The 24,036-nt window shown below is 57.1% G+C and overlaps 9 protein-coding genes across 9 annotated transcripts; 7 read left to right on the top strand and 2 right to left on the bottom strand.

Annotated features, from left to right (window-relative positions):
- Positions 1–402: 402 nt before the first annotated feature.
- EX895_006284 (uncharacterized protein) lies at positions 403–4,932 on the top strand (the record flags this gene model as incomplete). The annotated part of the gene is made up of 1 exon (XM_029886876.1): positions 403–4,932. The coding sequence occupies one exon, from the start codon at positions 403–405 to the stop codon at positions 4,930–4,932; it is 4,530 nt and encodes a 1,509-aa protein (XP_029737189.1).
- Positions 4,933–5,147: 215 nt separating this feature from the next.
- Positions 5,148–5,830, bottom strand: EX895_006283 (uncharacterized protein; the record flags this gene model as incomplete). Its single annotated transcript, XM_029886875.1, has 2 exons — positions 5,148–5,383; positions 5,476–5,830. 2 exons carry the CDS (start codon positions 5,828–5,830, stop codon positions 5,148–5,150), a joined length of 591 nt encoding a protein of 196 aa, XP_029737188.1.
- A 768-nt stretch (positions 5,831–6,598) lies between these two features.
- Positions 6,599–10,456, top strand: EX895_006282 (uncharacterized protein; the record flags this gene model as incomplete). The annotated part of the gene is made up of 1 exon (XM_029886874.1): positions 6,599–10,456. One exon carries the CDS (start codon positions 6,599–6,601, stop codon positions 10,454–10,456), a length of 3,858 nt encoding a protein of 1,285 aa, XP_029737187.1.
- A 193-nt stretch (positions 10,457–10,649) lies between these two features.
- On the bottom strand, positions 10,650–11,363 carry EX895_006281 (uncharacterized protein; the record flags this gene model as incomplete). Its single annotated transcript, XM_029886873.1, has 1 exon — positions 10,650–11,363. The coding sequence occupies one exon, from the start codon at positions 11,361–11,363 to the stop codon at positions 10,650–10,652; it is 714 nt and encodes a 237-aa protein (XP_029737186.1).
- Positions 11,364–11,837: 474 nt separating this feature from the next.
- On the top strand, positions 11,838–13,660 carry EX895_006280 (uncharacterized protein; the record flags this gene model as incomplete). The annotated part of the gene is made up of 5 exons (XM_029886872.1): positions 11,838–12,398; positions 12,490–12,672; positions 12,764–13,015; positions 13,083–13,250; positions 13,343–13,660. The coding sequence occupies 5 exons, from the start codon at positions 11,838–11,840 to the stop codon at positions 13,658–13,660; spliced, it is 1,482 nt and encodes a 493-aa protein (XP_029737185.1).
- A 460-nt stretch (positions 13,661–14,120) lies between these two features.
- On the top strand, positions 14,121–14,695 carry EX895_006279 (uncharacterized protein; the record flags this gene model as incomplete). Its single annotated transcript, XM_029886871.1, has 3 exons — positions 14,121–14,229; positions 14,312–14,405; positions 14,518–14,695. The coding sequence occupies 3 exons, from the start codon at positions 14,121–14,123 to the stop codon at positions 14,693–14,695; spliced, it is 381 nt and encodes a 126-aa protein (XP_029737184.1).
- An 837-nt stretch (positions 14,696–15,532) lies between these two features.
- On the top strand, positions 15,533–16,623 carry EX895_006278 (uncharacterized protein; the record flags this gene model as incomplete). The annotated part of the gene is made up of 3 exons (XM_029886870.1): positions 15,533–15,635; positions 15,801–15,898; positions 16,003–16,623. The coding sequence occupies 3 exons, from the start codon at positions 15,533–15,535 to the stop codon at positions 16,621–16,623; spliced, it is 822 nt and encodes a 273-aa protein (XP_029737183.1).
- A 695-nt stretch (positions 16,624–17,318) lies between these two features.
- Positions 17,319–18,475, top strand: EX895_006277 (uncharacterized protein; the record flags this gene model as incomplete). Its single annotated transcript, XM_029886869.1, has 2 exons — positions 17,319–18,390; positions 18,468–18,475. The coding sequence occupies 2 exons, from the start codon at positions 17,319–17,321 to the stop codon at positions 18,473–18,475; spliced, it is 1,080 nt and encodes a 359-aa protein (XP_029737182.1).
- A 2,480-nt stretch (positions 18,476–20,955) lies between these two features.
- Positions 20,956–23,418, top strand: EX895_006276 (uncharacterized protein; the record flags this gene model as incomplete). The annotated part of the gene is made up of 2 exons (XM_029886868.1): positions 20,956–23,105; positions 23,196–23,418. 2 exons carry the CDS (start codon positions 20,956–20,958, stop codon positions 23,416–23,418), a joined length of 2,373 nt encoding a protein of 790 aa, XP_029737181.1.
- Positions 23,419–24,036: the final 618 nt, after the last annotated feature.

Raw genomic sequence — 24,036 nt, 5'->3', positions numbered from 1 at the left:
GGCATTCATCGAATCTTCCTTGTCTGGGTACCTCACAGCAAAGCGCAAGCTTAGCAAGGGAGCTCGACGCAGCAGCGCTTCGATCGCAAAATCGGGACAGTCTCGGTCCATGGTCGCACATCACACACTCGTTCATTCGACTGAGCACTTCACAATCGGTTCGACCTTTCCCCATCTCCTGTTCCAACTTGGATATAGTGGATCGATCCGCATTCTGCTTCCACACCTTCACCACATTGCGGCAACACACACATACACACTCACAAACATGCTTTGCCTCTTGATCTAATTCACCGTTTCTCGCATTGTCACAACCATCGTCGGGCTCGACCCTCAACATACCTTGCATTGTCATCCAACGGCTACAATCGTATAGTCCCACGCTCTTGTAGCACCGCCAACATGGCTGACCCCGTGGATGAGCTTGAAGATATCGACGAGTTCGACGACTTTGGCTTGGATGATTCCGCACTGCTGCAGCTCGACCAGATCGAGAACAAGCTCGTCATTAACGCGGGGGCAGCTTACCAGGCGCTATCGCCATCGAACCCGCAGTCTCCACCACGCATCCAGGCGCTGTCGGCTATCAGCAAGGGCGGCAATGCCTCTAGTGTGGCCCAGCTCGCGAAGGTTGGCTCATCATCTTTTCATAGAGCTGGCCCTTCCGCTGCCGCTTCCACATCCGCAAGGCCGATGCAGCGGATAACTTCTACCGGATCCAACTCCTCCAACCCACCCGCATCTTCTGGAGCTGCTCGTCAAATGACCCTCTTCGGCAAACCTGCAACCATCAGCCAGTCTCGTACCGCAAAGGTGACCTCGTCCAGTCCGGGCCATATCGCTATCTCGTCGCAGTCCGCTTCCACCTCTGCGGCTCCGGCAGGCCCCTCTGACTCTACCAAAACATCCTCAAGCTACCGCTTGCCCTGGCAGACCAAAGTAGGCACCAAAACATGGGACAGGGAGGCCTACCTGCACCGTGAGAACGCCAAGAACCGCGAGAAGGACGAGTACGGTGCTCCTCTCGACGTAGATGCCCTCGACTTTGACTATGACACTCCCGGCACAACAAGCCCCAAGGGAAAGGGCAAGGTGGAACGCGACTGGGACCAGGACAGCAGGTATACCAATGTCCTCCCAGCCGCTCCCGCCGATATTCGCAAGAGCCTACCTCCTCCGCTCCCGCAAAAGTGCAAAATCGATCTCGAGGCAGCAAAGACCTGGATTTACCCCACCAACATGGAAAAGCGAGACTATCAGTACAACATCGTCCAAAAAGCTCTCTTCAATAACGTGCTCGCTGCTCTACCCACCGGTCTCGGCAAGACATTCATTGCCGCCGTCGTCATCCTCAACTTCTTCCGATGGTATCCTGACGGCAAGATCCTCTTTCTGGCTCCTTCCCGTCCTCTTGTCGACCAGCAAAAGACCGCCTGCCATCGCATCTGTGGTCTGCCCTGGGACTGTGCCATCGACTTAACCGGCAGCAAAGCCGGTGCGACCCGTGGCGACTACTGGCTCACGAAACGCATCTTCTACATGACGCCCCAGACGCTCGAGAACGATATCCTCCACAAACGCTGCGATCCACGCGATGTTGTCTGCGTCGTCGTCGATGAGGCGCACAAAGCACGCGGCCGCTACGCATACGGTAATATCATCGGCCTCCTCATGGACGTCAATCCTCACTTTCGCGTGCTTGCGCTCTCGGCCACACCGGGCAAGGATGCGGACAGCGTTCAAGAGGTCGTCGACCAGCTCCACATCAATCAGATCGAGATTCGCACTGAAGAGGCCATCGACGTGCAGCGCTACATGTTCCGCAAGCGCGAAGAGATCGTCCACGTCACGCTCGGCAAAGATCTCAACACGGTCAAGGACAACTGGGCCAAGCTCATGCAGACCCAGATGGACCCGCTCATGAAAGCCGGTCTCCTCCGCAACCAGGACCCGGTCTTTCTTCACCCGTTTGCCGTCAATGCCATCCAGAAAGACAGAAGCCGCGCGGCCATCCTGCGCACCAAGGGCTATCTGCAGGCCAACATCAAGGAGCTCAGCCACATGGCGCTATCCATGCAATACCTTATGGAGCAGTCCCCCACCATGTTCTACAACCGTCTCAAGGAGCGCTCCATGGGCTACAACGCCAAGGGAGCAAAGGCGTCCACCAACAAGCAGCAGACGTATGCCAACACAAACACTACCTTTGCCGAGATCATACGCGAGCTCGAGCTCATGCAAGATCACAAAGGACGTATCTTGCATCCCAAGATGCTCAAGCTGCGCAACGTCCTGATCGAGCACTTTGACAGCGTCAAGGCAGAGCAGGTGCACAATGCAGAGGCCTACGCCGAGAGCGGGCACGATGTCTTTGGCAACACACCTAAATCAGGCGACTTGGCCAATTTTGCAAGCTCGTCGCAAGCCGATACGCGGGTCATGGTGTTTTGCTCGTACCGCGAGTGCTGCGACGAGATCGTCAGCTTTCTCAACGACTCCGGCTTCAAGGCGACCGAGTTTGTAGGACAGAGCAAGGCCAAGAGCGGCAAGAAGGGCATGTCGCAAAAGGACCAGGAGCGCGTCATCAACGATTTCAAGGCAGGCAAGTACAATGTGCTCGTCGCCACTTCCATCGGCGAAGAAGGGCTGGACATTGGATCGGTGGACCTCACCGTCTGTTACGAAGCCGTCAAGGACTCGATCCGCATGTTGCAGCGCATCGGCCGAACCGGTCGAAAGCGAGAGGGCAAGATCGCGGTGCTCGTGTCCGAGGGACGCGAGCAGCACAACTGGCAGCATTCCAAGGACAACTACAAGGCGGTGCAGAAGGAGGTCGATTCGCGCATGCACGTTGAGCTCTTTGACGATGTCGATCGCATGGTGCCGGACCACATTTCTCCTCAGCCTTTGCTCAAGGAGGTAGAGCAGCCCGAATTCGAGCCTTCAATGGTCTCGGAAGGCAGGCCCACCCGAGCACCTCGGGCGGCGAAAACTGCCAAGCCCAAGAAAGATCCGAAGCGCAACATGCCCGAAGGCGGCAACATCATCGAGGGCTTCCGCAAAGCATCCACGCTGACGAAACGCAAGCGACCCATCAGCAGCAGCGACGAGGATTCGGACGGCAACGGTCCTGTCGTCCCGCCTTCCAACGAGACGCACAGCCAGAGGGTGCGACGTCTGCTCACTATTGCCTCGGACGAGCTTGATGCCGAATTTGAAAAAGAGAATCTCTCACTCGAATTGCGTCCGCCTAGGCTGAGACCTTCGGCAGCAGCCAGACGAATCGTCTCTTCACCGCCAAGCTCGCCGTCGTTCTCGCCGTCGCCCTTGATCAGAAAGCTCAACACGAGCTCGAGCATCAGCTCCTCCGCACAAGCTGCTTCTGGCACATCTGATGGCATCGAGACGGCCCCGCTTCCCAGTGCTTCATCTTCCCCACGACCTCTATCAGCTGGCGGCACGAGTACACGCGGTAAGAAGCTCGGCGTAGGCCTCCGAAGCTCGGGTTGCAGCACGACGAGCTCAGGCATTCTTTCTCTGCGCAATGGTAAGGACGCGATCGACTCTTCTTCTAGCGGCCATGTCCAAAGCGAGCACAAGAGCGTCCCTAACACCAAATCTCCACGCAGCAGAGGAATTGCTACAGCGGTGGCAAACAGTGACGAGGACGACGAGGACGAGTTTGGAGCCGACTTGACGTTCGACGTGTCGATGGAGAATGCGCTTACACGCCTCGAGGAGGAGGCCCAGTCCAAGTATCGTACGACGGAGAAGCGCTCGGAAGACGATAGGTTTTCCAGTCCTCTCGCCAATACGACGAGTGCAAGCAAGAACGACGCTCAGCGGCTGGAGCCAATGCTGCTCTCGCCCGCGACGCCTTCGCCGCGACCGGTCGAGAGGTACAAACCACACCCGTTGATGGCACAGCTCATGGAGGAAGAGGCAAAGCGTACCAAAGCTCAAGAGGAGGAATCTGAAGCCACTCGATCAGCTCCGCCGAAAAGGGTCGAGTCGCCGGCCAAGAGCTCCATGGGTCCGCCCGACTCTGTTCCGCGCCGTGTGGGTGGTGCTCGCAGCAAACGCGTCATTATCGAATCTCCTGATGTCGCCTCGAACCTCACTGCATCTTCGCATCCCATGACTGAGGAGGCCGACCCCGATCCGGCCTCGTCGTCGCCGATCAAGGCACCGGCGAAACGTGGCGGCCGGCTGCAGAGAGCTTCTTCCTCCTCGAGCAAGGTCACACGTACTGGCGCGGACACAAGTCCTACTGCCGCTAAGAGCCGAACTCGCTCGCGCGCCAAGGTGCGCATCGTGGACGATGAAGACGACGACGACGACGAAAAGAGAGCTCACGTAGGCGAGCAGGGCGAGCTGAAGGGCAAGAAAGGTAAGAAAGCTGCGGCAGGACGTGACGATGGTGCGCGCAGTGTTCGTGGGGGGGCAAAGAAGAAGCGGAAAATCACCAACTCACCCACGTCTCGAGCCTTATTCCAGTACGAAGCGGAGCGGTCTACTGACGAAGAAATGCATGGGGAGCGCGACGAGCATGATTCCGGGCTGGGTAGTTCGGACGAGGACGACTCGGACCGCGAAGCCGTGGGCGACTTTATGCCAACACAGGCGCCGCGCGGGTATCATCAGCAGAGCATCTACATGCAGTCGATCATGTCGCAAGCTGCGCCGCCCGACTTCCAAAGGGTGCGTCATGCGCCATTCCCGGGTGTGGGCGGCAAGTTTGGCGATCCGTTGACGCCGAACAGGACCAGAGAGGTGAGGAGGGCGCAGATCCCATCGAGCGAGCCGAGAGGGAGGGGGGTGGGGATGGGGTCAGAAGATATGTACTCGGAGGACTCGTTTGTGGTGAATGACGAGGAGGAGATCGTGTACGATTCAGACTCGGATGCTTTGCCCGACAGCAGTCTCTTTTGACCGAATAGCAAAATAAGACCGCTTTTGCGCCGGTGACGTTCTGCTCCATACCGATCCACAAGTCAGAAAGGCGAGACACGATCTGAAGGAGCCACAAGTACGAAACAAAACCAATGAACAGAGGGTGATACAAATACAATGTTCGCGCCCAGCAATGCGTAGAGCCAGTAGGGCGGAACCCAAACACCAAAATCAAGACGATGCGGTGCTTCGGCCTAAGAATCGTCCATCATGATCGAAATGAACTCGTTCTGGCTGATCTCGCCATCCTGATCCAGATCGAACTCATCGATCATGGCCTGCAACTCGTCGTCGTCGAGCGTTTCGCCCAGCTCCTTTGCAACGCGCTTAAGGTTCCTCAATGAGATTTTGCCGGTTCCATCGTCGTCGAACAGCGCGAATGCCTTGCGGATCTCTTCCATCGGATCTCGAGATGCGATCTTTTCCGACACTAGTTTTCGACATAGATGAAATGCAAGAATTCATCGTATCAGCATGTTTGGCCTTTGAGTCACGAGCGCGTGTGAAAGCGCGGGTACCTACTGATCTTGTTAAAGTCGTCCCATTCCAAAAGACCGGAGTTGGTCTTGTCGTGATCACGAAGCAGTTTGAGCACTTCGGCTTTCTTGAGGTCAAATCCGAGCGCTCGCATCGCGACCTTGAGCTCGTGGTAGTCGATGGCTCCGTCCTTGTCTGTGTCGAACAGCTCGAAGGCCTCTTTGATCTCTTGTCGCTGCTCGTCGGTCAACGCTGCATCGATGTGGTGGTGTGCGTTGACCATTCTGGAGGAGGAAGATGTTGAGAGATGGTTGGGTGTGGATGTGTGGTTGCTGGTCGAAGCGCCGAGGTTGGCTGCTCGCCTCTTGGCTGCTTTGGAGGAGGGGGTGTAGAGAGACATTGCATGAAGCGGAGAAGGGTGGTGATGAGGATGAAAGAGTGAGGACGACGAAGACAGCAGAGAGAAAGAGAGGAGAAATGGAAGCAGCGCACAGACAGCGAAGCGGTTGAGACTTCATTTCGAGTTGTACCGAAGAAGACCAACACTTCTTTACTGAGCGAAACGCGTGACGGAACGAGCTCGACTGCTCCTGTATGCGACCCGATTTCACACCTCTCGAACCTGTGATCTCTTTACGCGCTCTTGGCAGTTGTCTCTTCGCTAGCTGAGCAGCGACAAGACGCGTCTCGTCTACAGCAAAGCAACACAGTTGAAAATGTTGGATCTTGCAAAGAGTCACAGATCTGCAAGCGTGAAAAATCGTCTAATCGGCGACTTTTTTTTCGTGGTTTGTGCTGACTTGAACTCGGCCTGCAAAGCTCCACTTTTTGGTGGCGGCTGCTGCACGTTTGCTGAGTTAGTCGCAGTCAGGAGAACGCTCGGATCTTCCTTCAATCACGGTGAGGCGATTCGCAAGCGGAAGAGGCGAGGCCAATTCGGAAAACAGACTCGGCGCTCTGATCGTCCTTATCATCACATCAAGCGCCATCTCGCTGAACTGTTTTAAGTCTCAAGCTCAGGCGACCCACACAGCGCTCGCACACGTGCCGACGAACGGACGAACGACACCTGGACCAGCGAGCAAAGAAGTAGACCCTCGCCAACACAAAGCAAGCGCAGTCCGCCGCATCAAGGATCGACTCTTTCACATAGGACCTCATCAGCATTATGGGCAAGCGGGGCAACGGGTCTCGCGGTGGCGGCCCACCGAATCGCGGCCGTGGTGGCGGAGGTCGTGGGCGTGGGCGTGGGCGTGGTCGCGGAAGGGGTGGTGGGCGAGGTGGTTTTCAGCCATTTGGCGGACAAGGTCATATCCTTGGCAGTGATTTCGGCGAAGCTGGCTCTCCATCGGGTTACGGCTCTCCACGCGGTGGCTCTGCTGATGGCAGACCGTTCCGAGGTCGCGGACGAGGAGGTCACCTCTCCGTGTCAGGCCAGAACCGCGTGGGCTTTGACTATTCCGCCATATCTCGCGGCAATCGCCGTGGCTACGACGACGGCGATGAGGATGATGACGATCACAACGACCAAGACCAGGCCGACATCTCCGTAGAACCTCCTAAAGGCTACACGCACAAGGTCAAGCCTCACCTCGAGTCAGATCTTTCCCCGCAAGATGAAATTTCGAAAGCGCAATTGTCACACCAGCCGATCAACGCCTTGGACTCTGTCACGCCACACCGCACTTTCAACACCCCTGGCACCCCAGCCAGCCTCTTCAAGCCCCGCTTCGCACCGCGGTCCAATGCGCCGCCCGCCAAATTTCCCGAGTTCCACACTAGCAGAGGCACTGGCGGAGGTTCCAGAATTCGACCCCTGGAAGAGACCGAAGACTCGAGATATCTCGCCGGCATTCCTGGTCTGCGTAGGCCCGAACGAAAGCAGTGCAATGTTCCACGCTTCGGCGACCCAGCGGATCAAGCTCAAAATCCTTTCCGGGTGCCGGTAGCCTTTGTAAAGCCCACCGGCGAGTACGGCGATCCACTCAAGGGGAACCTTCCACCCAGAGACCCAGACGATGCCACAGTCGATCCATCTGCTGCCGTTGCACAATTGACAGACGCAAGCCAGCAGCAGCAGCCGCCCGGCGATCCTTCGGGCGGCGATCCTTCGGCTCCACGTCACGCAGGTCTCGGTTTCTCGAACCGGTCCAACGCAAAGCCTCCTGTTCCCGGTTCGGCGAGCAAAGCAGACGCCTCGACGGGAGAAGCAACGGAATCGACAGCTGCGCCATATGTTCCCCCTCGCGCAGTACCTGCTATCCTAGACATGGACACGCAGACCTTCGACTTTGACAGTTACACCGCCGGCAACGACGGTGATCAGGTGAATGCTTTGCTTGCAGCTTTCCCCGGCTCCAAGGAGCTCGGCCCGGGCGAGTCAATGTTCAAAGATGACAACGCGTCCGTGACATGGTCGCTCCCTACATTCCAGCCCGAAGCAACTAGCATTGCGGACAACTTCCTGTCAGCCTCGAAGCGCAGCATTGACCCTGTCAAAGTCGATGGCTTATCTTCGCTAGCGCCCGACACTGTTCAGCGCGCGATTCCGCTTAATGCGATCCCTCGCTTCTCGAGGGCCTCCGACGAGGACGATGAAGAGATCATTCTTGTTCCTTCACAGTCGCAGGCCGTTCCTGTCGAGGACAAGGCTCCCACCTCAGCTGTGGAAGCCGAGTCTGACGTAGAGATCACCAAACAGGAAGAGACGCAGCTCGGGTTCGTTATCGACCTCGAAGGTGAAGAACTAGCAACTACCCTGGTGCATGCCCAAGTCAACGCACACACGCCGTCCTCGCACCGAATTGCACTTGGCGACGCTGTACCAGCCAGTTCCAAAGCCAACCGAAGGAACCGAGCAGCTAAGCATCGCAAGCCGCGCCGCATTCCGCGAGAGGGCGATTCAGACCTCGACTGGGGCAGCGACGGCCCGCCCAGGAACCATGACGGCGACGACGATGATTTCGCTGAAGAAGACGACCTCGCAGCTGCCACCGCTGGCATCTCCATCACGCGCAGCAGCAACGAACGCGAGGTGATCACCGACCCTATCCTGGCCAAGGCCATTCGGGCCGATCGCCATGAGTGGGAGTCTGATGATGAGGATAACGACATTACGATGGAGATGGGCGTGCCTTCCAAGCGCCGTGGCGGTCAACGTGCTAAGCGCTCACATGCAGGCCGTGCTGCTGCCTCGCGCAACGCTGCCCAGCTCGCTCGCAGCCGCAAGGCAGATCAGGACGCCATCGTCGCGGATTACATGTCGAACATTCTCAGCCAGGCAAACGAGACGTCAGATAATGACGAAGAAGCAGAGAAGCGCGAGCTTTTTGCTTCGGACGGCATGGTCATCGAAGCGGTCAACGGAGACCTGCCAGCGGGCGCAGCAGATGGTAAGGGTAAAGCCAAGGCGCGCCGGCTGCCGGATCAGCTCGACGACAAGTCCGATCTGGACACCATGATTCGCTTTATGAACGGCATGGATCCGCAAAAGGGCGGTCGTCAGCTCGGCTTTGGCGACATTGAGGATGAGATTCACATGGACGAAGTCAAAGAATGGCTCACGGAGAGCGAGGCGGACAGCGACGACGCTGAGGATGGCGCCAAGAACCGTGTCGTCGACACTGCCACCGACGCGCTCGAGGAACCGCAGCCGCAAAATGCTTCCAACAACGACGACGGTGAGGATGAAGATCTCGCCGAGCAGCTCCGCATTATTCTCGAGAATGACGACAGTGAAGAGAGCAGCGAGATTTTCAGCGAAGATTCATCCGAAGATGACGACGACAGCGACGACGACAGTGATGACGACAGCGAAGAAGAGGACAGTGACGATGATGACGACGACGAAGGCATGTTCCGCGGCAAGAATTCGTGGGCCGATGAGGACGAAGAGTTTATTCGCGCCCTCTCGTCGCAGGTGGGGGGTGCTGGCATCGGAAGCGGCTCCAAATCGGCGACGTCTTCGAAGCGGCAGCAAAGGAAGGTCTTCGACGCCATCTCGCGCGGCGACTTTTTCGACCTCATGGACGAGAACGAAATCGATTCGGATGATCCTGCCTACGGCATGGGCTCCATCCCCACGGCGCGCAACGGCAAGCGCAAGGGCCGCAAGTTCACCGCCGACGACCTATGGGCCGACGAGCTGCAGCAGCAGTGGGACAAGGACCGCGCCAGCAAGGCGAGCAAAAAGCAGCAGCGTCTTATGGAGCGCCAGGCGGCTGCGCTCAACCCGTTCCCCAACACGCACGGCAAGGCAGGCAGCGGCAAGTCCAAGTCGACCAAGAAGCAGGCCAAGCTGGCGCGCAAGGCCGAGAAGCGCGACATGCGGGCGAGCCTCAAGGCGCACTCGAACAACGTCGTGTCGGCGGTCAAGGCTGCTGGCTCCATCGATGCAGTCGATGCGTCTTTGCTCACGTTTGGCGGACAGAGCATCTCGAGCGACATCACATCGCTGGGACTGGACGAGCGGTTCGCGGTCAACATGGACGAGCTCAACCAGCAGATCCAGCTTTTCTTGGCTGAAAAGGGCCGTAACACGATGCGGTGCCAGCCGATGGACAAGTTTGCGCGTGCCGAGGTGCACCTGCTCGCTGCAGCCTACAACCTGAAGTCCAAGTCCAAGGGTAATGGGCGCGATCGGTTCCCCACGCTCATCAAGACGAGCAAGAGCGGTCTCAACATCGACTACCGCAAGGTGAAGCGCATCGTCTACTCGAATGCGGGCGCCACGTTCGGCAACGATGCCGGGCGAAGCGATTTTAAGGATAAAGGCAAGAACAAGAAGGGTAAAGGCGGTCGTGGTGGAGGCGGAGGCATGTACGGTGTCGGAGGAGGAACGGTACCCAAGAACAGAGAGGGAGAAGAAGTCGGATTCGGGGCGGACAAGATCGGAGCGGATAACATTGGTCACAAACTCCTCGCAGCGATGGGATGGACCGAGGGAACCGGCATTGGAAGCTCGCAAGGCATGGCCAACCCTGTCTCGGCTACGGTCAAGACGTCCCGTGGCGGTCTCGGATTCTGATCTGTACTCGTGCTCTTTTTCTCGCGCCTTCCTTTGCAATATAGATCGACATCCTGGATGTTCTTATTTTGTGATCGCGACACAATCTCAGCTCGTGATGCGTTTGCACGCACAAAGCGGCAAGTATGGTTCCAATGCGAATTCGAAGGCATAAGTACATAGCGAGTCCAAAGATGTCGGCCCTTCGCAGACTCTAAAGGTCGGGCTTTGCAGAGCCGCCCATCATCTGTTTGACCTTGTTCAAGTTGCTGATGAGTCGATCAACGACTTCGGGGTTGGAATCGCTGGCGGCTTTGTCGGTATCTAAGCTGGCCCAGAGCTGGTTGCTCGAAGCGATGAGTTTCTCGAGCACACCGTCTGTCGCCGACGCTGCAGCAGCAACGGCAGCAGCGGAGGCGTTTGCAGTCGTAGTATCGGCAGTGGTGACGGCAGCAGCGAGTTGAGGAGGCGGCGAGTTGCCGTAGACGTAGTAAAGTGCGCGTGTGGCAACCTGCTGCGCGTGACGCGGGAAGTAGTAAATGAGCGAGTACCAAAGCAGCAGCGTGAGGACGACAAAGACGACAATGACCAGGAAGACTTCCCACGCTTCGAGCATGGACAGCACAAAAGTAGCCTCGACGTTCCAGTAAGCGCGGAAGAGTTTGCGTTCGATGAGCTTGATTGGGTTCCATGTCCAGCTGTTGGCCGCCTCGTAGGGATTGACACGACGCTTGGCACTAGAGGAGGAGGACGAGTGGGCTGGGATGTGAGTGCTATGGTCGCCGTGGACGGTGGAGGCAGTGGAGGCCGAAGACGAGGTGCTGGGCTTGGACTTGGCAGTAGCAGCAGAAGAGGGGTGGAGATGCTCCGAGGAGGCCCCGGCCGTGGACGAGGCAGCTGCTGCCGACTTTCGCGTCTTGACCGCCATACTGAGACAGAGGGATGGTGTGGTGAGGTTGCGAAAGAGCAAATGTCGAGCTAGATGATGTTGGCGAAAGTCAGAGAGAGAGGAAGGAGCAACACGCGAAATTTCTGCAACGGCAACACGCCGGCGCCGTCGCTGCTCTGTGGAAGCGAATCATACACCACAACACTCCGACAGGCACGCTTACGCCTTCTCACACAGCAACAACAGCAGCATACAGCCCACAGCTTCGGCCCGCGAAGTCGAACCGCATCAAAGCTCGCGTCCATTTTGCAGTTTGTTAGGCTTTGATTCGTCTACACCCCAGAAGTTGGGGAAACCTCGCATGTGGAGCTTTGTTGCCGCGCGCTTGGGTCAACGCTCAAAGTGACACTTGATTCGGTTCACGACTTTGATCTTCCCATCTCGTCTTCATCATCGTCCTCGCTTCTTGACCGTCGAACAGAGCTGGTGCTCTGAGACAATCAACTCAACAAGATGACCATCCCCCTCTTGACTAGCATCGAGGACGCCCTCGCGCTCATCCTCGATTGCTCAGCCAACCTAGCCCGCGTGCAATCCAGCCTCCTCCCGGCTCTTCGCAAGCTCAGTAGCAACGCCTCTGCCGATGCAGAGTCCAACGCACGCAGCGGGCCAAGCTCAAGTCGCACCCATACTCCTTCTTCTTCTGGTTCTTCCGCTTCAGAAACTATCCTCTGCCAGCCTATCGAAGGCAATATCGACCCGCTCTCTGCCCTCGACCCAGCTGTGCACTCGCTAGGAATGCTCTACATCCTCGCTGCGAGAGCAACGCATTCAGCAAGCTCAACAGATAATGCAACTATCCTCTTGCCGCACATCACGGCATTCGTACAGCGATTCGATCTCGCTCAGGTGCAGCTTGCCGGCGACAAGCTCACACAGCTGGCAGCCAGCTTTTCCAGCCTCGGAGACCGAGTGACCAACCCAGAATCGGCCTTGCAGCTCTTACAGGCGCTCGCCTCAAGATTCCTGAGCAAACCAGAGAGCATCACCACCCTACATCCCCTGCTCGCTTATGTGAGTTGCTCACCGCCTGTCCTACACCGCAGCACCGAGTGTCTACTCTTGCTGACAAGTCTTACGTGTGTTTCCTTGTCGTTGCCAACAGCAATATCTCAAAACAGCAAGATACGCAGAGGCTGCAACGATGCTCATCGATCATCCTCTCATCGATGCAGATACCACCATCACGCCTTTGACCCAATCGGACGTCCTCCAATACTTTTACTATGCCGCGCTCATCTACATCAAGCTCGAACGCTTGCATGACGCCATCGATGCGCTAGAGACGGTGAGTTGCCGCCCAGACGTTTCGGAGGATTGTTTTCATACTGACCATGAAACGTTTCATACATATTCTGGTCTTGCCATGATCTGCACAGTGCATATCGAGTCCGGCCGTGGCAATCAGTGCGATCCATATGGACGCCTACAAAAAGCTCGTCTTGGTCCAGCTGCTTGCAGATGGAAAGACGTCGCCCGTACCCCAGTACACGCCGCAGGCGATCACAAGGTCGTTCAAGCAGCTTGCACAACCCTACGCTTCTTTTTCATCGGCTTACGAGCGAAGCGACGCCCTGAGTGCCGACGAAGTTTTTCGCATTGCTGACGAGAAGCGCGATGCTTTCGAAAAGGTGGGTTCGTCTTCGTATGCACTTGCTCCAAGAACGGCATGCTCACCGCCTTGCGTTTTCATTCTAGGATCGAAACGTCGGGCTAGTAAGAAGGTGTTTGGCGCTTCACAGGCAGCACAGAATTCAACGGCTTGCCAAGTTGTACAGCGCACTTTCGCTCAACGACATTGCGGAGAGGATCGGCGTTCAAGGTGCCGATGCGGTCCAGAGCGTATATTCTGATGTTCAAAACATCGTAAGTGCAGAGCATCCCCTTACCGCTCCTTCGTGCTCGTACAGATGCTAACTTGTGATCACCTACAATGATCTTGGTGCTTTTTTGAGCAGGTCCGCAAAGGATGGATCCATGCCAATCTCGCTCCCCCAGCATCTACACCCTCTACTGCTCCAGATGCAGTCAGCGGTGACTGGGTGATTCGATTCGACACATATGGCGGCGACGCGTACACGTCAACCACTACCATCTCGCTGCTCGAGGACAAGATCCGAACGGCCAAACAGTGGCAGACGCTGTTGCAGCAGAGGGACAGACAGGTGGAAAAGAGTCAGGCCTACCTGACGCGCGGATTAAAGGTCCGTGATGCGAGAACGGTCGGTGCAGACGCATACTCGGGCGCCGACGAGTTTGACGATACTGACTATTGACGTCGGTCGGATTCTCCAGGTAGCGTTGTTCTGTTTGCATTGCAAGGCAGCTTTTCTTCCTCCAGAGCGGGCGTTGTGAATGAAAGAGTGTGTGCGCCCCCTACGCACGTCGAAGCGCAGATACGGCTTGTGAGACTCATTGAGCTTCAAGGATGTACTGAGACAACACTGCGCGATCGAGGACCGCCATGAGCATCTCTTCAGCGTGATTCCCGCCGTCGAGAACAGCATCGAGCTCACGAGGGCATGTCTAGGTTCGCAGGGCAAGGCGATGTTGAAACCTCTTATTTTTTCGGCCGGAATAATGTTGACTGCACTGCGCATTTCAACAGCTGCACCCTTTCACTGCACAGACTCGCGTTCAACACCACTTCGACCACAGTCCTCCACGCTCTCCATCACCGCATCACACCGATTACTCCCTTTGATTGGCATCCGTATTGCCTCAAACACATACGATATGGTCAAGCGATCTGCACAGTGCAAGTTCCCCGTAGCAAGGATCAAAAAGATCATGCAAGCCGACGAAGATGTGGGCAAAGTAGCTCAGGCGACTCCAGTCTTGATCTGTAAGTTTTGGCCCTCCATACCAAGTCTTCGTTCAAAGAAAAATGCGCTGACTACTAATATGATCTGAATGCGATGCTGCAGCAAAAGCGTTGGAGCTGTTCATGGCGAGCATCGTCGAAGAGACGGTCAAAGAGACACGTAGCAGAGGCGCGAAGAAGATGACGCCGTATCATGTGTAAGTGTGAAGTCACCATCGACCTACGCCACGACATCGCTACCAACACCTTACTGACATCCTCTGTTCCCTGGCCCCTCCTTCACGCTATGCCTATTCCGAATCTCCACAGCAAGCGAACCGTACACACCAACGAGACGTTCGACTTTCTCAAGGACATCGTCGCCAAGGTGCCTGACCCGGTCGAGTCGGACACCGGTGCAAGCGGCGCCACAGCAGCAGTAGTAGCGGGCGACAATCGTGGCGGCAAACGCAGAAAGACGGCCAAGAACGCCGACGAGTCGGATTGAATGCTTCATTCTCCATCGCGAAGCGACCTATCCACTTTGCATCCTCTCCCCGTCCTGGGTTTCCCTGTTTTTCTACGCTTTCACGCTCTCTCATGCAATGCAATGTACTTCTAGTCCTGTTTTCCCACGTCCAAGCATCTACAAGGCGCAATGTGTGCAACTTGATTGAGGCTCAAGGGAGACCTGAAAGAGCCTCGAGGGCGAGAACGAGGTGAGTGTTACACCGACAAAAGCAGCAAGATTGATGGAGGCACAACGTGGGCCAGAATCTCGAAAGTTGAGGAAACGACAGCAAGAGCGAGAGAGCAGCGTGTAATCTTTTGGAAATCTCGCCCGCCAAAAATATCTCTCAGGGCTCAGGTGCTTTTGTGAGTGGCTGTGTGTCTCTGTCGCCTTGTGTTGCGCCACTGGGAGTTGGCCGCTCGCTGTGCCTGTGCCTCTCTCTTGTCTCTCATTTTTTGGACCTTTCCCGCGCGGGCTTGCTTGCACACAGCTCACTCCACACACACGCCGCTCGTGCCGCAACTGCATTGACCTATCACGCACACTCGGTCCTTTCCGTCTTGCCTTTCACCATCCAGCATCCTCGTTCTCCATCTTTGGCCGCGCCACTCGCAAAAACACACACACACTGCTCTTACTTCTCTCGATCGAGCGACTTGCAGACGCGAGAGTCGTACGCAAGCAAGCATCTTTGCTTCGACCTGGTGCCGAACACGAAAAAAACTCAGCCATTTCGATCGTCTCTTATCGCATTACCATTACATACATCTCTAGATACATCCAAATCGTCAGGAACATCATCATCGCCTAACCGAAACAACAGCTTCCGTTACAATGTCGGCTCAAGCTACCAACAGCGCTGCTGGTGAGGCCGGTGCTGGTGCCGCCGCCGCCGCCGCCCCTCAGAAACCGTTCCAGACCAAGCTTGTTCTTCTCGGTATGCATTGATCTCCGGACCGCGAGCTCTGATGGATTGCAAGATTGATCCTGTACTAACACATCCTCGCTCCTCCACTCTCTGTGTGCTTTTCGCCGTTGCCACTCCTGACCGCCTGAACCGCACCCTACACCCTCTCCGACTTGGCTCTCGTTGTACAAACAGGCGAGGCTGCGGTCGGGAAGTCGTCCGTGGTTCTCCGATTCGTCCAGAATGACTTCCAGGAGAACAAGGAGCCCACGATCGGCGCTGCTTTCCTGACTGTAAGTATGCTACAGCAGTTCAGCGCATTCGCAGTTGCCCGGCACTGACAGAGACAACGAACTGACCGCCGCTGACACTTCTCTCCTCGCTCGTCACGCTACAGCAAAAATGTCGACTGGAAGACCGTCTGATCAAGTTTGAAATCTGGGACACAGCGGGACAGGAACGCTTCCACTCGCTAGCTCCCATGTACTACCGCAACGCGCAGGCCTCGGCGGTGATTTACGATGTTACCAAGGCGAGCTCGTTTGAGAAGGCCAAATCGTGGGTCAAGGAGCTGCAGCGTCAGGCCAACCCGAACATTGTGATCGCGCTCGTCGGCAACAAGATCGACCTGCTCAACGAGGCTTCCTCTTCCTCGTCGGCAGCTGCTGACGAGACCGCCGAGGAGGAGGACGATGATGACGAGACGGCTACCACAACACCGGAAGCGTCTGCTGGAAACTCGTTGCGCGCGGTGCCCAAGGACGAGGCTGAAGCATATGCCAAGGAGGCTGGTCTCTTGTTCTTCGAGACGTCGGCCAAGACGGGCGAAGGCGTGGTCGAAGTGTTTACCGAGATCGCAAAGAAGATTCCGATTGACTTGCACCTTGCCAGGAACGCTGCTGCCGGTGCAGCGGGAGCGGCTGGCAACGGCGGTCGACAGGCGAGCGGGGGTCAGGCGGGCGGCGTCGACCTTCAGAACAACCAGCAGGGCAACAGGAAGGATGCTTGCAACTGCTGAGCCAGTGGCTTCTTTCTGCTTCGTTATTGCTCGTCGTTCGTGGACCTTCGCTCGCCTCCTCTGCGTTCCCGAAACAGTTGCGAGCATCGCCCGTGTTCATCCCCTTAGGTCCCCGCTCTGTACATATACCACCGACCGACCGACTTGGCTCGACCCTTGTTCCACGTAGCTATAACCCGTCGTGTTTGCTTTGCATTTTACTCTCTTCGCCGTGTAGAACAACTGTGCCGCCCGTGACAGACTGTGTCATAGCCGGTTGCAACAGAGATTGGGTTGGGAGGAATGTTAGAGCGACCTGAGCACTAGCGAAATTGACTTTCCGGCGTCTTCCAACGAAGCAGCTTTTCCAGAAAGCCCGATGTCGGCCAAAAAAAGGTGGACACGTAGCAGCTTCAAATTGAGCTTGTCAGTGAGAGTGGCTCGTGAACTGCAGCAGATCTTCCAGCTGTTGTGCGGAGTGGACAGCTCAGAGCAACACTCCCGTCTACCAACCACCGCTCGAGCTGAGCAACTACCACGTTCCCCGCCATCCGCTTAGCCCATCAACACACTCTTGCTCCTCACCCCAACGCGCAAGAGTAAGAAGTAGCTGGCTACAAACACGACAATCGGGCAGCGCAGCAAGGCACTGCTTTCGTTTGGCTTCCTCTTTCACCGTCAAGTTACGCTGCCCTAGCGGTGTGGTGACAGAGACAATGCGCTCCTCGACAGGTGCTGGCCGCAGCGGCATCAGCACGGCGTTCGTCATCCTCGTGGTGGTGGCGCTGCTGGCTCTAACACTGCTAGCTGCACCAGTAACAGCCATGGGTGTCGTCGCCTTCGACTACGGCACGGAATGGATGAAGGTATCGCTCGTCAAGCCCGGTCTTCCATTCGACGTCGTCCTCGACCGCGATTCCAAACGCAAGATCCAGTCGGCCGTCTCTTTCAAAAAGTGGGGTCTCGACGAAGAAATTCTCTTTGGCACCAATGCCTATAATCACGCCACCCGTGAACCCAAACAGTCGTTCTACGGCCTCAAGACGCTCCTCGGCCGCACCACGGCCGAAGAGGACAAGGAATACGTCGATCTGTACAAGTCGATTCTCGGCAACGATGTGGTCAGCTCCGACCGCGGCACCTGCTCTTTGAAGAGGCCTTACGAGGCTGATCCCAAATTTTCGTCGCTGCCCGTCTTGACGGTGGAAGAGCTCGTTGGAATGCAGTTGGAATACGCAAAGAAGCTCGCAGAAGAGACGGCGGGCGAACGCATCAACCCTTCCTTGCCCTCTGGGTTCAACATCGGCTCCTACGGTGGACTGGACGCCGTTGTGACCGTTCCCGCCTTTTTCAACGCACAGGAGCGACAGGCCATCGTCGACTCGGCTACCCTCGCAGGTTTCCGCCCGAGACTTGTATCGGACGGTGCGGCAGCTGCGGTCAACTATGCCCAGACGCGCACGTTCGGCCAGCCCGAGAAGCACCTTTTCTTCGATGTCGGTTCCGGATCGGTGCGCGCTACTGTCGTCGAGTTCAGCACCAAGCCCGTGGTGATCGACTCGATCCTGTCCGTGGGCAAGGCGCAGAAGGAGGCCACCATCGTCGACGTCAAGGGCGTCGGCTGGGAACGCAACGTCGGTGGACTCAAGTTTGATCTCATCCTGAGGGACAAGCTGGCGGCCGAATTCGATGCCAAGCACGGCAAGCAGATTGGCGGTTCGATCCGCGACAACCACCGCGCCATGGCCAGGCTGCTCAAGGAGGCCAACCGCGTCAAGCACATCCTCAGTGCCAACGATGCCGCTTCCAGCAGCGTCGAGAGCCTGGTCGACGAGATCGACTTCCGCACCATGATCCTTCGCCAGGACTTTGAAGACGCTGTTACTGCAGCTGGTCTGGTGCCCAAGTTCACCTCGCCCATCGCCCAGGCATTGGCCAACGCCGGCCTGAAGCTGAATGACATTCAAAGCATCGTTTTGGTCGGCGGCAGCACGCGCGTGCCCCTGGTGCAGAACGCACTGCGCGAGGCGGGAATTCCTGACTCGAAGCTGGCACAGAACGTAAATGCTGACGAGGCGGCGGTGATGGGTGCCGCATTCTACGGTGCCAGCTTCAACCCTCAGTTCCGCATGAAGGAAATCCGCGCGTACGACCTCATCCCCTACGCCGTCAACCTCAAGGAAGCCGACGGCAGGCAGGAGATGATCTTCCCCGCAGCTTCGTACGAGACCGACGAGGTGCTCCGCCAGTACGACAATGTCAAGGAAGACTTCGTGTTTGAGCTCGAGTACGATGCGGCGTCGCAAAAGGCGCTCGGTGCGAGCACGGACCGTGCGATCGCTATGGTCGAGATCACGGGCATCGACGACGTGCTCAAGGACATCAAGGCGAGCGGACAGCTGGACCAAGTGGATACACACGTCAACTTGACAGTTAGCAGCCGACCCTTGGGAACGTACGCAGTGGAAAATATTGTCATGGTGATCAAGCCTAAAGCGGACGGTGGGATCGCGGGTGCACTCAAGTCGTTCTTTGGTGTGTCCGCCCCCAAGAAGGCCGCTGTGAACGGCACTGCTACCAACGCAACTGCGTCAAACAGCTCGACGACCGAGGGCGATGCCGAGGCTGCAGCTGAGGATAGCGAAGGTGACGAGACGCTGTCTTCGGTGCCGGCCAAGGACAAGGTTGTCAAGCTCACCGCGCGAACCATCCCGCAGAACGACGCCGTCCGACCGTTGTCTGGCGAAGAAATCAAGCGCAGCAAGGACAAGCTGTGGACCATGGCGCAAGCGGCTACGCGCAAAGCGGCGCGCGAAGAGGCACGCAACGCGATCGAGTCGTACCTCTACCGCGTGCGCGATCTGGTCGAAGACGCCGCTTTTGCCTCTGTCTCCAAACCGTCGGAACGCACCTCGATCACGACCAAGACGGACGAGCTGTCGGCGTGGCTTTCTGACGATGGTGAGACGGCGGACACGGCGACACTCAAGCTGAAGCGTGCCTCGCTCGAATCGCTGATCAAACCGCTCGAGACGCGTGTGACGCAGAACAAGCTTCGCGCGACATCGTTTGGCGAGTTTGAAACGTCGCTTGCCGACGCGCGTGCGTTTGTGGCGGAAGCAAGGGCCAACTTGACGGCGGCAATCGAGGCCAACGAGTCGAGCAAGTACAGCGTCACAGAGTTGGATGCGCTCAGTGCTACGATCGAAAAGGATGCAGAGTGGTTCGAAAAGGGCAAGAAGCTTCAAGAGAAGAAGGGGCCTGCTGACGATCCGGCGCTGTTGACTGGAGACGTGGATGCGAGGAGGAGGAAGGTGGGCGAGCAGATCGGCAAGATTAAGAGGAGGAAGATCGCCAAGACTCGACCCAAGAAGAGCACAAGCTCGACCAAGGAGGCCAAGGAGGCCAAGGAGAGCAAGGAGAGCAAGGAGAGCAAGGAGAGCAAGGAGAGCAAGGAGAGCAAGGAGAGCAAGGAGAGCAAGGAGGCCAAGAAGGAGGAGGATGCTCCGCCACGACACGAGGAGCTCTAATTGAGTCTTGCTGGGGATGTCAGCGTGTTGTTGCTCTATTCCTCGTTTGTCAGGAGCGTTGTTGGCTTGTTCCGCTGCGTTCAGTAATATTAATAGCTATAGAACAGAGGCATGTTTCTGAGAGCCTGTGTCGCACTGCTGTTCATGGTCGCCGTGCCGTGCGCGCGATCTGCTCTCCCTCTCCATCGTACTGTTGAGACCATCAAAGCCAACTGTACTGTTGCAACTTGGACCTGGTGCAGTGAAAGAAAGGGTCCTCTCTCTATCAAAAGGCCGGCGACTAGACACTCAGCGGATGACAATTTATTCGACTCTCGCTTCCGCTTCGGGTTGTGCAAAATTAAGCGGTTTCCTTTTCAAGTGGAGTCGAGCCTGGAAGAAGCCGCGATGCGGAAAGACCAACACCACCTTTGCCTCGCTCTCTTTTTCTCTCACACACACGACAACGTCCAGACCAGACTCGACGCAACGATATACGGACCGTTGGAATTCCAATGCGACGTAGTTGGTGCGACTCTCTGCCTTGCTTCGAAATATCTTCTCGATAGACGCAGACACATACGCTCTCAGACTAGTAGACAAAGGGACTTCCGGAGAGAGTCGGAGACGAGCCAGAGCCGATTGCAAGACATCTTCAGCTCCGCACAGTGACGCAACGTGTGATCGACTCTCTGGATCAACTCTTCTCACGATCAAGCAGGAGGCGTCGGGGACGGGAGCCAAGCGCGCTACTAGACTGTAGCACCCTCTTTCTACTCCCACCGCAGGACGTTATCAATTTGCAATTTCGCTCGCTTCACCCTGGGTAATACTCGTCAACACAATGCCGTCATCAACCGCCTCCCCTTCGCCGACTAAGCTTGGGGGCTTCTCGTCACAGCGCTCCAATACAGGCGGGTCGGTATCGCCCACCAAACCTTCATCTGCTGCCGCCTCGCGTGCTGGTACACCCATCGGCGGCAACGGCTTCCCCCCGCCGCCCTCCAAGCCCTCAACCTCTGCAGCTCCCATGCGCCAGATCCCACCAGGCTGCCAGCATATCAGCTCGCTACTCCACCTCGGCGCCGCCACATCTTCATCCAAGGGCTCCTCTCCTCCCAAAATCAAATCCGAAGACGGCGATGACACGCGAACCAGCAGCTTCGACGCACTTCCTGCCTCCACGAAATCGTACTTGAAGCGCTACATTGCCGGGTTGCGATGGGGTGCTCAAATAAGAACGGGGTACGTCAAGATGATGGATGACGAGGAAAAGGAAGCCGAGCTGGCCAAATGGAACCATGAGGCGGCCAACGCCAGCAAGCAGGGCAAACAGCTCAAGAAGCGGCGAAAGCTCGACTACCCACAATGCCACACGTGCCAGGCCGACATGCTGCGACCGTTCATCTGCTTAGAGTGCGCATTCACCGGCTGCTTCTCTCCACCCATCGATGACGATCCGACCTCGGTGACGCGCACTGCCGCAGACAGCCACATGATCCAGCACCTCCGCACCAAGAAGCACGCACTCGCCTTTGATCTCATGTACGGCCATGTCTACTGCGCCGACTGCAACGACTTTATCCAAGACCCTCTGCTGCAGTCGATCCAGCGCCACGAAACGTGCCGTGTCAACCAGAGCGTCGTTGGTCAGCAGTATGGGCCTTCAAAGACGACCGTCGATGCGCTGTTTCCTCCATCGTCTTCGTCAGACGCAGCAGCAGCGATGGCTAAATTCTACGAGACAGATACGTCGAGCGTCACATGCCGAGTACCGAGAGGATTGCGAAACATGGGCGCAACGTGCTACATGAACGTCATCATTCAGGCCTTCTTGCACAATCCACTGCTCCGCAACTACTTCTTGTCGGATCGCCACAACCCGTCGCTGTGCAATGGTGTCAAGACGTGCCTGGCGTGCGAGATGGACAAGATCTTCTCCGAGTTCTACTCGTCCGATCCGGGCGCGCTCGCTGGAGGCGCTTCCTCAGGTGCATCGTCAACGACCTTGGCAGCAGCACCTGGTGCGATTGTGGCCACACCCGGGGCTGCAGGGAGCGAGAACGGCGGCAGTGGTCCAGCAGCAAAGGGCCCACATGGACCCACGTCGTTCCTGTACTGCATCTGGGTCGATCAGGCGAGCAGCGAGCTAGGCCAGGCGGGGCAGCACGATGCGCACGAGCTCTTCATCTCGGCGCTCAACTCAATCCACACAGCGCTCACCAGTCGCGCACTCGAACGCTCGTCGCTGCCGTCGTTTGCGTACGACCACGCCGATGCGACAAATCTGCTCTTCGACCACTTTGAAGGCGGTGGCGGTGGCTCGGGCAGTCAGTCGGAAGACGAAGGTGTGGGCGGTGGCGGTGGTGCAGGCAACGGTACGCCGATGGGTCTGGGTGGCGGACCTGGTGGCGGCGTGGCAGGATGCCCCTGTGTAGTGCACCGGACGTTTGCCGGGCAGCTGCAGTCGGACGTTACGTGCCAGAGGTGCGGCAAGGTCAACACGACCCGAGACCCTATGCTCGATCTGAGTCTGGATGTGCGGCCGGAGTCGATGCGGCGCAAGGACCTGAACGGCATTCACGCCAAGGCGAAGCTGGCCAACGACAAGCCGGCGGGGCTGAATGGCAGCGGTGGGGTCAATGGTGGCGCGGGGGAGGGGGAGGAGGAGCAGCATCTGACCATCTGTCTGCAGCGGTATTGCTCAGAGGAGAAGCTGGGCAACAACGACTATGCGTGCACGTCGTGTGGCGGTAGTGCGTCGGCAACCAAGCAGCTGAGTCTGTACAGGCTGCCACCGGTGCTGTGCATCCAGCTGAAGCGGTTCGAGCATACATCGTCGGCGGCGAAGATCGATACCAAGGTGCGCTTCCCCGTGGTGCTGGATGTGCGGCAGTTTTCGACGGCTGAGATCCGGGCGCCGGACGGCGAGAACGCTGCCGTCAAAACCACATCGAGCAAGGATAGCGGCCTCCGGGCCAACCCTGATCCCGAGTAAGTCTGCCACGCACTCTCTCTCAACTTTTATTCTCGACCTCTCACCCAGTAACTGACCCCTCTCCTCTGAACTCTCGAACACCGCAGAGCATACTTGTACGACCTGTTTACAGTCGTCGTCCACGAAGGCTCGATGAACACGGGTCACTATACGAACTTTTGCAAGTGGCGCGGCAGCTGGTACCGCTTCGACGACGATAAGGTGCATCCGACCAGCGAGGCGCACGTGCTGCAGGCGCGAGCGTATCAGCTGTGCTACCGCAGAAGGCTGCTCAAGAACGTGGTTAGCTCGCAGCCGGCGAGATCTTAGGAGGCGTGGAAGGGTAGTGGATTGTCTAACATTGCAATTGCCGAGCGATACATGGAGATGGTTGCGATGATGTTTGCGGAGCTTTGATTTGGTGGTGCAGCGCTATGTGTGTGTGAGTGTGTGTGTGTAGAGAGAGCAGAGAATCGCGTCACTTTTTTCGGATCGAGCGGGGGGAAGAAAAGCAGACCACACGAGTGCGCGAGCATGTGTTTGGCGCAGCAAGATGACGCCAGCGTGCGGGTCGACTGCGACACACAGCAAACAGCAATTATCTTTCTCCGCACTCCACGCACTGCGCACTGCCGCTGATAATCATCAAGCGCGAATTTGTCTTGGGTGAGTGATTGCTGCTGCAGGGTGCGAATCTTACGACTTTGCACACGGCACGCGGCACACGGCACACGGCACACGGCTGCCGTGCCGAATTTGCTGCTTTACCCGTGTCCGTTTTGCGCTCGGTCGCTGGTTCCTGGCTGACGCTGGCTGGCCTCTTGGCAAACTAAAGTCCGAACAGCGTCTTTGTAGAAATTGTCTTGGTTGTTGACCGAGAGAAACTCGAGAATCTTCTCGTAATATCATATACAGTTTCTCGGAGCGATACCTTGTGATATTCTGAGC

Source organism: Sporisorium graminicola, chromosome SGRAM_8 (assembly GCF_005498985.1).
Source record: "Sporisorium graminicola strain CBS 10092 chromosome SGRAM_8, whole genome shotgun sequence".
NCBI classification, from domain to species: Eukaryota; Fungi; Basidiomycota; class Ustilaginomycetes; order Ustilaginales; family Ustilaginaceae; genus Sporisorium; species Sporisorium graminicola.
The sequence above is the reverse complement of the archived record's forward strand: the minus strand, read 5'-3'. Positions and strand labels throughout refer to the sequence as shown.